Source organism: Hypomesus nipponensis, chromosome 11, assembly GCF_054491055.1.
Source record: "Hypomesus nipponensis isolate SF chromosome 11, ASM5449105v1, whole genome shotgun sequence".
Taxonomy (NCBI): Eukaryota; Metazoa; Chordata; class Actinopteri; order Osmeriformes; family Osmeridae; genus Hypomesus; species Hypomesus nipponensis.
Genome location: NC_140371.1, coordinates 5625015 through 5638003, shown reverse-complemented (window position 1 = coordinate 5638003; position 12989 = coordinate 5625015). Strand labels below are relative to the sequence as shown.

Genomic DNA, 12989 nt, shown 5'->3' with positions numbered 1-12989 from the left:
AGCCTCCTCTATTACACACACCTACACACACACCTCAACCTCTGCCATCGCACATCCACACCTCAACCTTCTTTATTACACACACACACACACACACACCCTGCCTCCCTGTCCCAGTGGACCTCCAGTCCAGCAGGTCTGGATGGGGGCTCCAGAGTGGAGGGCTGTCAGAGCAGAGCTGTATGAGTCTGGGCGTCTCTCTCTGTCAGCAGGGGGGTGAATTACTGTCCTTACTGAAGCCTGCTCTGCATTCAGAGTGGCTGCCCTGCTCTCGCTCTCTCCTCTCTCTCTCTCTGTCTCTCGCCCCTGTCCTGAGAGAAGGCGGCATGTTCAGGTGGGACAGGCCCCATGCTGGCTCTCTCTCTCCGTCCATGTCTCCTTCCCCCGTATTCTCTCCCCACCTCTTTCTCTCTGTCTAGCCCCATTCTCTCGTCTCTTGATTTCTCTCTATCTCTCTTTCTCTTTCCCTCTCTTATCTCTCTATTCCTCTCTGTCCATCTCTCTCTCTTTACACTCTCAGTACTCTCTCTAGTCTCCCCATCCCTCTCTCATTTTGTCCCCCTGAATCACTGTTATGGTTTCTGAAGGGGCAGCTGCTTCTTGTCCATTAGCCAATGAAATCATCGGACTGGCTAATCATCTCCTTTAGTTCCCTGGGGTGTGCTGATGTGGTCAGGGTTCTAAGTTCTGATCAATGTTCGTTCCGTGGTTTACAGTACAGAATCTTTTTTCAAAAACCCATCCTCTGCACATGATACTCTTTCGTGTTTTACTGACCACATTATTGGGTTCTGTGTTGTTTCCCTAATGAAACTGCAGATGTAAGGCTGAAGACGTTCAGCAAGAAAAACTGAATGTCCTTGTTTGCAGAACATGAAACAGCTTTTCATGGAGCAATTAATTAGAAAATTGAATCATCATAAATGAGAAAACATCTGCGTAGTCTCACAGACCAATAATACCGTTGAATGCCGTTAAGACTGTTGTACACATTGCTTATTCAAAGCAGGGAGTCCATAATCACCTCTAAAGAGGAAACCTTTAATGTGCTTACTGACAGGTCAGCGTATTTCACTTCTCCCTCATGTAAACACACTTCCTGACTTATTCTACAGGCACAGGAAAAAAAGCAGTTAGGCAAATAGCGGGACAAAGAAATGAGAGTACGAGCTAGAATAAGGAGGAAAAGACAACACCAATACTTATTTTTCAGTTTGTTTTCCCAAATCTATGCTTTCACCATTTATAAGTGTGTGTGTGTGAGCGTGTCTGTGTGTGAGTGAATGTGTGTGACTGTGTGTGTGTGTGTGTTTTGTGTGTGAGTGAGTGAATGTGTGAGTGTGCAGCACAGTGGGCTCTTCACCAGTCCAAGGCTGAGAGCTGGGCGTCCATGACGTGGTGAGTACAATGATCTCAGACAGTCTTCATCCTGCATCACTGCTGTCACTGTGCTGTGCTCCTCATGGTCCCAGGCTCTCACTGTGCTGTGCTCCTCATGGTCCCGGGCTGTCGCTGGCCGCTCTCCCCGGTCTGTGTGACTGGCTGCCATCATTGGATTGTCTCCCTGTAATTATCAATTATCCGCTGTAATCCATAGGACTGAGTTTGCTGTGTTACTACTATGATAAGCAGTGTGCATGCCATTGCTCGTCTCTCACGGCAAACAATTCCTCTCTATCTCTGTCTGTCCCTCTCGCATCCTTTCTGTCTGTATCTCTTGCTCTCTCTTTCTCTCTTCCCTTCTCTCTGTCTTTCTCCCCCTCTCTCTTTCCTTGTTGTTCCTAGAGGAACCCGGTCCAGTGGACAGATGGGTTCAGAGTGGAGATGAAGCCCGCCAGGTGTAGAGCTCCGTGGCCGACTGAGACACAGAGGAGACTGACAGGTAGGAACCACACTGTTGCACCACAACACCTAAAGGACAACCTATACCTTCAGGACTTGGCTGGATCTTGTATTCAATCACTATCTCATCTATCTAACTGTCTGTCCGTCCGTCCGTCTGTCTGTTATAACAAGAATGACAGTTTTGTCTATATGAATGCAATTGTGTACCCCATTGAGCTTTTTCGATACTAATTTCAACAGTTGTAGTAGGTAAAACTGTCCAGTAATTTAGTATGAAGAGAAAAAAATGATATAAACATTTGTAAGTATACAGTAGCTGTATTTTTGTAACAAGAGGTGACTTGTTGTGTCCTCTGCTGAGCAGGTTAGCTATGTTTGGTTCAGATCAGAGGTCATGGTAGGGGTAGTGTTGCTGAGTCTAACCAGAGTCTAACCCTACCATTCAGAACGGTAGACCTTATTGTCTGTGTGTGGGAGAAAGGGAAGGTGGAGTGGAGGAGAAGATGGATGGTGGGGAAGAAGGGAAGAAGGAGGGAAGGAGGGGTGGAGGGAGAGAGGAGGGAAAGAGGCATGGTGGGGTGGCGGGTAAGATGGAGAGAGAGATAAAGGGAGTTGTGGAGAGAGGGGCGACACGACAGCAGAGGACAAGCAGCCAGATGTATTCATAGAGACTTACAAAAAGAGACACTGGAACAGTACTAGGAAGGAAAAGAGGAAGACTGGGCATGGATTGTGTAACAGCACACTGGACCAGTGGGGGAGAGTGAGAGAGAGAGAGAGAGAGAGAGAGAGAGAGAGAGAGAGAGAGAGAGAGAGAGAGAGACAAAGGGTGGGAGGGTGTGTCAGCGACAGAGAAAAAGCAGAACATAGAAAGTATGGGAGTGCAACATAAGGAGGGAGAGCGGAAGAGAAAGAGAGCAAACGTGGAAGAGAGGTAAAGAAAGAGCCACAAGAGACAGAGTAAAAGAGTCAAGGGAGAGAGAGAGTGAGAGAGAGAGAGAGAGAGAGAGAGAGAGAGAGAGAGAGAGAGAGAGAGAGAGAGAGAGAGAGAGAGAGAGAGAGAGAGAGAGAGAGAGAGAGAGAGAGAGAGAGAGAGAGAGAGAGAGAGAGAGAGAGAGAGAGAGAGAGAGAGAGAGAGAGAGAGAGAGAGAGAGAGAGAGAGAGAGAGAGAGAGAGAGAGAGAGAGAGAGAGAGAGAGAGAGAGAGAGAAAGAGAGAGAAGGATGCTAGAGGATGAGGAGAAAGAGGGCGAGGCAGCAGATACAAGCAGCGTGTGCGAGTGTGTGTCCAGCGTGTGCGAGTGTGCGAGCGCAGAACAGAGGAGAGTAGCAGTGTGTGTGGAGAGTGGGGGGAGAGCGGAGGGATGCAGACATGTCTGTGAGAGAGGAAGCAAAGGAACGCTAACCATGCTGAGTCCCAAGATAAAACAGACACGCAGGGGTAAGAACTGCCTTTCCTCTCCTCCCTCTCTTCTCCCCCCTCTCCTTCCCTCTCTTCTCCTCTCCTCTTCTCTCTTCTCCCACTCAATCCTCTTCTCTCACCCCCCCCCCTCCTGCTATCCTCTTGCCCTCTACTCTCCTCATTCTGCGGTGCATTGGCACCGTTCTCTGGGTCTGTGTGGAGTGTCAGAGTATGAGATGGTGATCGTGTTACACCAGGATAGCAGCAGCTGGTACTGCTGCGACGGGCTGACAGCTGTTTCCTCCCCAGACAGGACTGGGCTGGACAGCCTGCGTCCAGTCAGCTGTCTCTGTGCTGTCCACTCCCAGACAGACGGCTCTCAGTGAGAGCCTTGGGATGTTGCCCTCTGTAGGAACGTGCACTGCAATGTATTGTCTCACCTCTGGAGTCTCTTCGGGTGGTGTGCTCTCTACGACAGGGAGATATACTAGATGGGGACAATATTAATTTTTTTGTCCAGTGTGTGGTTACTGTCCACAACTGCTGAGTTTGTAAATGTTGTCCAACTGGCCGTGCGACAGTCTCAAGAATGAAAGGGTCTACGTTGATTACTGCTGCTGATCTGTGGGCATCTGTGAAGCCTTGCATCACAAAAATGGCATTTCAAAATAAAATGAGACACTTGTAGTATTGTTTTTGAATATATAAAAAAATATCCCAGAGGGGCGTTGTAAAAGTCCCTACTGGGAGTTTAATCTTGGCTGCATCCTAAAGACTGTGCATGACGTACTGCCCTTACTACTGCTGTGTACAACAGCTGTGTGTCAAACATAGTTCCTCTCACCCAGAGCAAAATCATCGGACAACTGCTGCAGTGTGTGAGTGATGATGATGATGATGATGACGATGATGATTATAGGTGATGATGAAGATGATGAAGATCCTTCCATGTGGTTGTGACTCCGCAAATGAATCCCACACAAATGAGCTGGGAAAGAAAGAAAATATAAAGAGAATGAGGCAAAGAAATGGAGAGGGGCAGAGAAAGGATAGACAGAAAGAGAAAGAGAATGTAGAGAGAGAAGGAGAGTCGGAGCCTTTCCTCTTACAGAAACACTCTCCTGATGCTGGCCTCAGCAGAAAGAAGGATGCAATTAAGAGAGAGAAAGAAGCGATTGATTTCCCCCTCTCTCTCTCTCTCTCTCTCTCTCTCTCTCTCTCTCTCTCTCTCTCTCTCTCTCTCTCTCTCTCTCAGCCAGATGGGACAGTCCTTCTGTCCCTGACACACACACACATACTCTGATATATAATCCATGCTTTTTAATCAGAGCCCACTTTGTTCTGTCAGTGTGTAACTTGATCCCAGCCATACTGTATATATGTATGTGTGTGTAATGTGATCACAACCAGACATAAATATGAATATGAAAATGATGACATTGTGTGTATGTGTGTGCCTGCCTGCCTGTCTTCCTGTCTGTCTCTGTCTGCCTGCCGGCTGGCTGGCCTACCAACCTACCTTCCTGCCACCTTGCCCACCTGCCTGCTTGTCTGTCTGTCTGTCTGTCTGTCTGTCCGTCTTCATGCCTGCGTGCCTGCCCATCTGTCTCTGCAGCGCGCTCCAAGAGCATGGTGATGGGGGAACTGTCCCGGATCTCCAGGCCCTGTTCCCCTCCAGATCAACAGAGGGCACTGAAGGCCGGCTGGCTGAAAAGGCAGCGCTCCATCATGAAGAACTGGCAGCTGCGCTGGTTTGTCCTTAGCAGCCAGGCGCTTTTCTTCTACAAGGACCAGGAAGAGGCCAAGGCTCAGGTACCATGTAGACCTGGAACATGAGCATCTCTGGACATCATTCGGTGTCCCTTTTGCTGGTGCTCTATCATCTTCTCTTCTTTCTTTCCCTCCTCCTCTCCTCCTTCACTCCTCTCCTTCACTTCAGTCCATCCTAGCTCCAGTCATTCTTTCCTTTTTTCTAGACAGGCAGTGTGACTGAGCTAACAGGCCACTGCCAGGCTGCCCTCTGCCAGCCTACCCTCTGAGTCAGGCTGTTAAACAACTGACCCCTGACTCCTACTGTGCAAGGAGGGGGGGGGGGGGGAGAGATGGGGCAGAGGGAGGGATAGAATGATGGGATAAATGGATGTTTTCCTGAGTCATCTTTAAGACCGCTCACCCATCTTATTGTCCTCTGTTGGAGCGCTGCCCAGGAGAGGAGAGGAGGGGAGAGGGAAGGGGAGACCGAAGGAAGGAAAGAAGGAAGGAAGGAAGGAAGGAAGGAAGGAAGGAAGGAAGGAAGGAAGGAAGGAAGGAAGGAAGGAAGGAAGGAAGGAAGGAAGGAAGGAAGGAAGGAAGGAAGGAAGGAAGGAAGGAAGGAAGGAAGGAAGGAAGGAAAGAAGGAAGGAAAAGCAGAAGAGATGACGGGAGATTAGGGGAGGGTTAGAGTCACATGTCACACACCAGTCACTTCCACTTGTTCTGCTAGCTAATCAATTCTGGCAGTTATCATCGATTTATTTGCCCCTTAAAAATACTGTCCAGCACTCTTTCTATTTTTCTCTCTTCCAGGGCTGTATCCCTCTCCAAGGTAGTCAGGTTAACGAACTTCCAGCCAATCAGGATGAACCTGGTCGCCACCTGTTTGAGATTATTCCAGGTGAGTTGACATGGCTGACACATCTCATTCACCCTCTAGTACAGCAGACAGTCTATTTCTCTAAAGTTGAAAATATTTTCAAAAGCCATATAGAAATACGGAAAGGAACTAAGAAAGTTTTCTTGGGGTCTTTTTTCGAGTCTTAAGATGGAGAAGATTGTCTAATACAGATGTTGCTTGCATGGTATGGTTTGTATGTACAATAGCTTTGTCTGTGTTACTGTCGTCCTAGACTATATGAGGTTGTGTGGAACAAAGCAAAACGGTGACAGAGAAGGTGTGTGTGTATGTGTGTGTTGTGTGTGTGTGTGTGTGTGTCAGAGAGGGTGTGTTTTTGAGAGAGTGTGTGTGTGTGTGTGTTTGTGTGTGAGTGTGTGAGTGTATGTGTGTATACCTGTGTGTAAGTGTGTACGTGTACGTACAGGGAACCAAATGACAGGACTTCTGACATAGAACCTGCTGTCACTTTGAGACGTTGGAGGACCTGTTTGTGTGTGGTGGTTTAATAGTTGGAGTTCGACTAGTGAGACTGGGATAGGACTATTGTCTCTTTATTAGCTATCTGGCCTTGCACCACATCTCGCATTCCCCTACACACACACACACACACACACACACACACACACACACATGCACACCTTGGTGCGGCCTGGCACCCTGTAGGGCCGCTGGCAGAAGGGTAACTGACATGTCACAGCTGTAGGTTCCTCCTGACTGTACCAGCTGGGTAGTCGGCGGGTGCTCCTTCACCCTCTCACTCTCTCTCATTCTCTCACTCTCTCACACACACACACCCTCTCACTCTCTCGCACACTCTCACTCTCTCACACACACACACCCTCTCACTCTCTCGCACACTCTTATTCTCTAACTCTCACCCTCTCACCCTGTCAGCCCTTCACCCTCCCCTTCTGTCACCCCCTCTCCCTGTCTCACTATTTTGCCTTCTTACCGCCTCACTCTCTCACCCATCACCCTCACTCCTTCACTCTCACCCCTTCACTCTCGCACCCTTTCACCGTTCACTCTCACCCCCTCACTCTCTCACCCCTACAACCCCTCTCCCTCTCACCATCTCACTCTTTCACCCCTCTCTCTTGGATCCAACCATGGGCCATGTCTGCTGCAAGCCGCATACCCCCCCTGACATCCTTTTGGGTAAGCAGAGTGTGTTGATTCGTTTTCGTAAGGGTGTGGATATTCTGGTCCCATTGTGTTTGCATGTGTGAGTGCGGAGTCCGTGTGGGCAAGCACCGTGCCTGCATACGGGCTTGCATTTCTGCCTGTTGGAGTGTATGTCCCTTCTCTACGGACGCACAGCAGTATGGAGTTAAAGCGAGGTATTATGTGTGTGTGTAGTGTCTTAAACCTTCTTTGTCTGAGTGTCAGAAGAGACCAGGGGTCATGGCAGGTGTCATGACAGGGGTCATGGCAGGCATTACTTTTCCCGGTAACACCATAAGCCAGTAGTGTGAATGGATGCTCTCTTGTGCAAGAATGAGACGAATGGCAGCGATAAACTGCTTCCATAGATAAACACATAAACAGCTCCCATAGATACAACCTTGTGTCCCACAGACAATCTCTGGAAAACACATTCAGCTGTGTGAGGTGAATGAGCATGCAGCAAGGGAGAAGTTTTTCTCTGTCTGGCTGTCTCTCCCTCCCTCTGCCACTGTCTCCCTCTGTCTATCGGTCGCTCTCTCCCTCTGTTTCTCTGTCTTTCTCCCTCCCTCTGTCTCTCTTTCCCTCTGTACCTCTTTCACCGTATCTATCTGTCCATTTGTTTGGATACCTGTCTTTCTTTCTGTTCCTGACTTAGCTTTGGGGAATCGCACGGCCATAAATCTGAGAGAGAAAGTGTTGGCTGGTTAACTGATATGTGGAAGACACATTTTGTCTCTCTCTCTCTCTCTCTCTCTCTCTCTCTCTCTCTCTCTCTCTCTCTCTGTCTCTCTCTCTCTCTCTCTATCTCTCTCTCTCTCTCACTCATTCACTTACTCTCACACACACACCTGAGAGGGAAAGTGTTGCCTCATGACCTGCATGCCTGTGCCCATTCAGCACACGGCTCTATAAATGACATGAATGTCAATATCGTCAACACCTGCCTGGTCTCTAGGCAATAAGGGGAGCAACAGAAGAAGTGCATGCTGGGATATGGAGCACTGTCATGAGCTATGTATTCCTGTAAAAACTTAAATGAACACAAATGATGACAGTACTATAAATGTTTTCCCAGCAGGGTGTTCTTCTTTGTGTGTGTCTGAAAGTGTATACTGTGTGTGTGTGTGTTCTGTGTGAGTGTGTCCTGTGTGTGTTTGTGTTGTGTTGTCTTCTCTGTGTGTGCAAGTGTGTACTGTGTGTGGGTGTGTGTGAGTGAGTGTAAAAGTGTGTTCTGTGTGTGTAAAAGTGTGTACCATGTATTTGCCTGAGAGTATGTCATGTGTGTTGGAGGGTGTGGGTATGGTGTCACCTTGGCTATCAATTTCCAGAACTCAGAGGGCAGGGGGGGGGGGGGGGTAAAGGGAGAGAAAGACAGCAAGACAAAGTGAAACAGTAAGAGAGACAGAGAGAAAGTAGAAAGAGAGAGAAAATACAGAGAAAATACAGAGAGAACAGAGAGAGAGAGAGAGAGAGAGAGAGAGAGAGAGAGAGAGAGAGAGAGAGAGAGAGAGAGAGAGAGAGAGAGAGAGAGAGAGAGAGAGAGAGAGAGAGAGAGAGAGAGAGAGAGAGAGAGAGAGAGAGAGAGATTGTGAGAGTGCGACACGGAGAGAAGGTGTGAGAGAGAAACACATGGTTACAGCAAATGCAGAATCTGGTCTCTGCCTCTCTAGGTCATCTCTCTCCCCACATGACAGAGTTTGTGTCTCTGCAATAGACACACACACACACCATGCACAGACACACACAAGTTCACACATGTACACGTGCACCGTGCACACACAGGGTGGTTGTCTGTGCTCAGGGAACGACTTCTGGAGCTCAGTCAGAGCCTGTCATGACTCTGAGGAGAAGCACTCAAGGACAGACAGAAGTCGTTTCTGTTTGCAAGGATGTTTTAGTAACTCATAAAGATGAGCATGTGCTCTGAAAGGTGTGTTTCCGTTGCATTCATCGATTTAGTCCGTCACTGTCACATATAATATGTACGATGTGTGTGTGTGTGTGTGTGTTTAGGGGGTGCTGGAGAGAAGGATCGTTCAGGGCTGAGCCATGAGTCTTTTCTGTTGATGGCTAACTCCCACAGTGACATGGAGGACTGGGTCAGAGCTATACGCAGAGCCATATGGACCACTCTGGGGGGAGGTAGGACACACACACATACATACACACACACTTACATACAAACACTCACACACATTTACACACAGGGTAAAACAGTAAACAACAGAGGCATGTTTAAGCACGGCAAGTGCATTTATTACAAACATTGGGCTAAAAAAAGTGTCAAAACTATAAATGAAATTCTTCCTTGGTCACATACTGTAGCCACACATACATTCACACTCATTCACTGTCAAAAAACATATGCAAGTACAGTACATTAACACAAATGCTATATTACTATGCATGTTTGCTAATGCAATATCTTGTATGTTTGGGTGTGGGTGTGCATGGGTGTGTATTTATGTGCGCGTGTGTTTGTGTGTGTCTTTTCTAGGTGTGTTTGGCCAGCACCTGGAGGAGACCATGCTGTGCGAGGCCCAGTGTTCTCCCCAGCGCAGGGTTCCGGTCCTGGTGGAGCAGTGTGTGTGTTTCATCCTCCAACAGGGGCTTGGGGAGGAGGGACTATTCAGGGCCCCGGGACAGACCAATCTCGTGCGAGAACTGCAGGACGCTTTTGACAGGGGAGAGAAGCCTCAGTTCGACAGGTGAGAGGATCCACGACTCTCCCTCATCAGATCTGGAGTGGTCATCTGATACACACATAAATAAATACACACTTACATTACATTTTACATTTGAATCATTTAGCAGACGCTTTCATTCAAATACACATACAAATGGTGCATGTAAAAAACAAAAAAGAGAAAGATGGGAAGAGGAACAGGAATTCCAAGGGACATCTGTATCATAACCTATTCCTAACCCTTACCATTTTTTTGGGGGGGGGGGGGGGGGTTCAAACTGGATCTTGCCATTTATTGCCAAAGCTAAGCACGCGCCCTGTCCTCTCCTGCAGTTCCACAGATGTCCACACAGTAGCATCGCTGCTCAAGTTGTACTTGAGGGAGCTGCCTGAGCCTGTGATCCCATTCACCAAATACACCCAGTTCCTCTCCTGCGCCCAGCTGCTCACCAAGGACTACGAGATGGTGTGTGTGTTTGCGTTTTAGTTCATGTGTGTGTGTGTTAGTTTGTGTGTGTGTGGTATATTTATGTGTGTTTGTGCGTGTGTGTATTAGTTTGTGTGTGTGTGTGTGTCAGCTAAGCTGACGTCTCTCTGAAGGTATGGTGGATGTGCTCTTGTTCTGCAGGGAATCCAGGAGCTGGTGAAACAGGTCAAGGCTCTTCCTCAGGTCAACTACAACCTCCTCAAGTACATCTGCAAGTAAGAACCCCATCCAGGTTGTTCAGTTTTTCTCCAAATCAAAATGATCTAATTTATCTTCCCATCTCTAGATATCAACTCATTCACTATGCGTTTGTATATGTGTGACTGTGTATATTTGCTGAGGTTATTTACTAGTCATTATGAATAATTTTATCTGTTTGGTGAGACGGGTAACAGGACACTTGTGCAGGCTTTCAGCTGAAATTGCAATTGGTGTTTGGAATTAATAAATATTCAGCCAAACGTTTTTGTATATTTAAATCTGGTTGCTGCAGAAATGGAAGACAATTGCCATCCTTCTGTTTTAAATGTGTTTCGGAAATGTGCACATTTGAATAATGTGCTGTAAATATATTGTTTATTGCAAGTGGGGGAATATGAATGAGGAGAGTTCATTGATTTAGGAGAATATGGCCATTGAATGCCTTTTGTGTAAAAGGAATGAAAGAATAGTTACAGTTTGATCCACATACACTTTTGCTTTGCTGACTGTGTGAATAGTTTTGACAATGTCATTTAGGTTTTCAATAATTGTGTGTTCAGTCATTTCTGGGTAGTTTAGAAGACTTCTAAAAACCAGGAAACTAAAACGCATGTAAACTATTGCCCCCCCCCCCCCCCACACACACACACACGCACAAATCTTTCTCACAGGAAGTGACATTGGAGTGACTCAGTGTGGGATCTGCGTCTGTTTCTCTGTCCACCTCCATCTGTAGACACGCTATAAATACACCCATCATGACATCACAGTACTGACAGCTGAAGCCATGGAGAGTGCTACCCTCACACACAGCCAGCATCATGGCTCAGAAAAACAGGAGGGGAGTTCAGAAGCTCAGTATGAAATACAATATTTGTTCATGTGTGTGTGTCTGTGTGCGTGCGTGTCTGTGCGTACGTGTGTCTGTGTGTGTGAGCATGTGTGTATTTGCTTGTGTGTGTAAGGTTTCTGGATGAGGTCCAGACCCACTCCAATGAGAACAAGATGAGTGTTCAGAACCTGGCCACCGTGTTCGGACCCAACATTCTTCGGCCCAGAGTGGAGGACCCTGTCACCATGATGGAGGGTAAACACCATCAGTCAGCACCTCAACCAGACAACATGAGTTCAGACCCACTGGTCATTGGTTCAACTCCCCTATCAGCCTTCCAATGCTAATTCTAAAGAGAGAGATAGATGGGGAAATTGCAACATTGCAGTAATAATGAAATAAAAAAAACGTTACCGAAAGGTTTAGGTTAAAAATACAAAGAGTTAAATGAACAACATGGTTAGTTAAGTGGTAGGGATAGTGTGTGATAAATGTTTCTAAGGAAAAGTCTAAGGCCTGTGTTATTATCCCTGCCACCTCCTCAGCTTTGCGCCACATACGGAGGCTCTCTCTAACTCTCTGTCCGTGGCTCCCCCTACAGGCAGCTCCCAGATACAGCACCTGATGACCCTACTGATCAGCCAGCACTCTCGGCTGTATGAGAGGGAGGGGCCCGATGACGAGACCAAGACACCGACACCCCCCCCGCAGGCCCCTGGCCAGCGTGCCATGGTGGGCTGGGTCTCCCACGAGGAAGTGAGAGCTCCCTGTCCCTCCTCTGAGTCCAGCTCCAGACCCCTAAAGGAGGCCCTCCAGCTGGCCCCCCCGGCCCCCAGCACCACCTCCCTGGACGCTAAAGCCCCTGTGCCAGCCTCCTCGGGACAGGCAGAGGGGCCAGCAGAAGACCTCCAGGCAGAAGGGAGGGAGAAGGCGAAAGCAGAAGGGAAGACAGTCAGAAGGGTGGATGGAAAGAGCGAGGGAAAGAGCGAAGGAGGAGCAGCCCTTAGCCCTAGTAAGCAGTCCAAACCTCTGCCCTCCTGGAGGTGCTCCTTGAAGGGGGGGGCAGGGGCCACATTGGGGGTGAGCAAAGGGAAGATGGGGGGGTCCGCCGGGGACATGTCGTCAGTTGCCACGGGCAACTGGCTGATAAACGGCTTGTCGTCGCTACGCAGCCATAGACGGACTGCCTCCTCAGGAGAGAGACTGAAAGACTCCTCCCTTTGCCTCAAAGACTCCACCCTTTCCCTTAAAGAGGTCTCATACTCACTAAAAGACTCTCAACAACACTCGCTGGAAGACTCTCCCTGTTCTCACGTAAAGCCCTCCCAGTCCCACAAAAGCTCCGCCCACTCTCACAGACTCTCTGCCTATGACAACGTCACAGCTACACCCTCCAGTCTAAGCATGCCTGTCGAGAGCTCCAATTCCTCCACCTGGACATCCTGTGAGATCTCATTGGCTGAATCGACAGGAAGTGACCGAGCCACGCAGGGTCCGGAGTCGGGGCAGGGTCAAAGTTGGCGGTCCGAGGCTGGGGACAGTAGCGAGGTTCTGGACCAGTCTGTGAGCAGCACGGGCTACGGCCGGTCTGACCCTGAGGATGACCTCAGCAGGGGTCAAGGGTCAGGGGTGAACGAGAGCCTGACCAATCTGGTGTCCGAGCTGAAACAGGAGCTGAAGAGACAGAGGATAGCCTATGAAACGCGTATACGCAAGTA

At 48.5% G+C, this 12989-nt stretch overlaps 1 protein-coding gene across 1 annotated transcript in view; it reads left to right on the top strand.

Moving 5' to 3' along the window:
* Nucleotides 1–1313: 1313 nt before the first annotated feature.
* The window catches only part of arhgap22a (Rho GTPase activating protein 22a), a 12810-nt gene continuing 1134 nt past the window's right edge, over nucleotides 1314–12989 (top strand). Inside the window, exons 1-10 of the mRNA XM_084709569.1 lie at nucleotides 1314–1395; nucleotides 1788–1882; nucleotides 4861–5057; nucleotides 5811–5898; nucleotides 9079–9207; nucleotides 9563–9773; nucleotides 10085–10217; nucleotides 10380–10453; nucleotides 11405–11526; nucleotides 11873–12986. Of these exons, the coding sequence (XP_084565695.1) occupies nucleotides 1331–1395; nucleotides 1788–1882; nucleotides 4861–5057; nucleotides 5811–5898; nucleotides 9079–9207; nucleotides 9563–9773; nucleotides 10085–10217; nucleotides 10380–10453; nucleotides 11405–11526; nucleotides 11873–12986 (2228 nt within the window). The 5' untranslated portion in view covers nucleotides 1314–1330. The remainder of the gene's footprint in view (nucleotides 1396–1787; nucleotides 1883–4860; nucleotides 5058–5810; nucleotides 5899–9078; nucleotides 9208–9562; nucleotides 9774–10084; nucleotides 10218–10379; nucleotides 10454–11404; nucleotides 11527–11872; nucleotides 12987–12989) is intronic.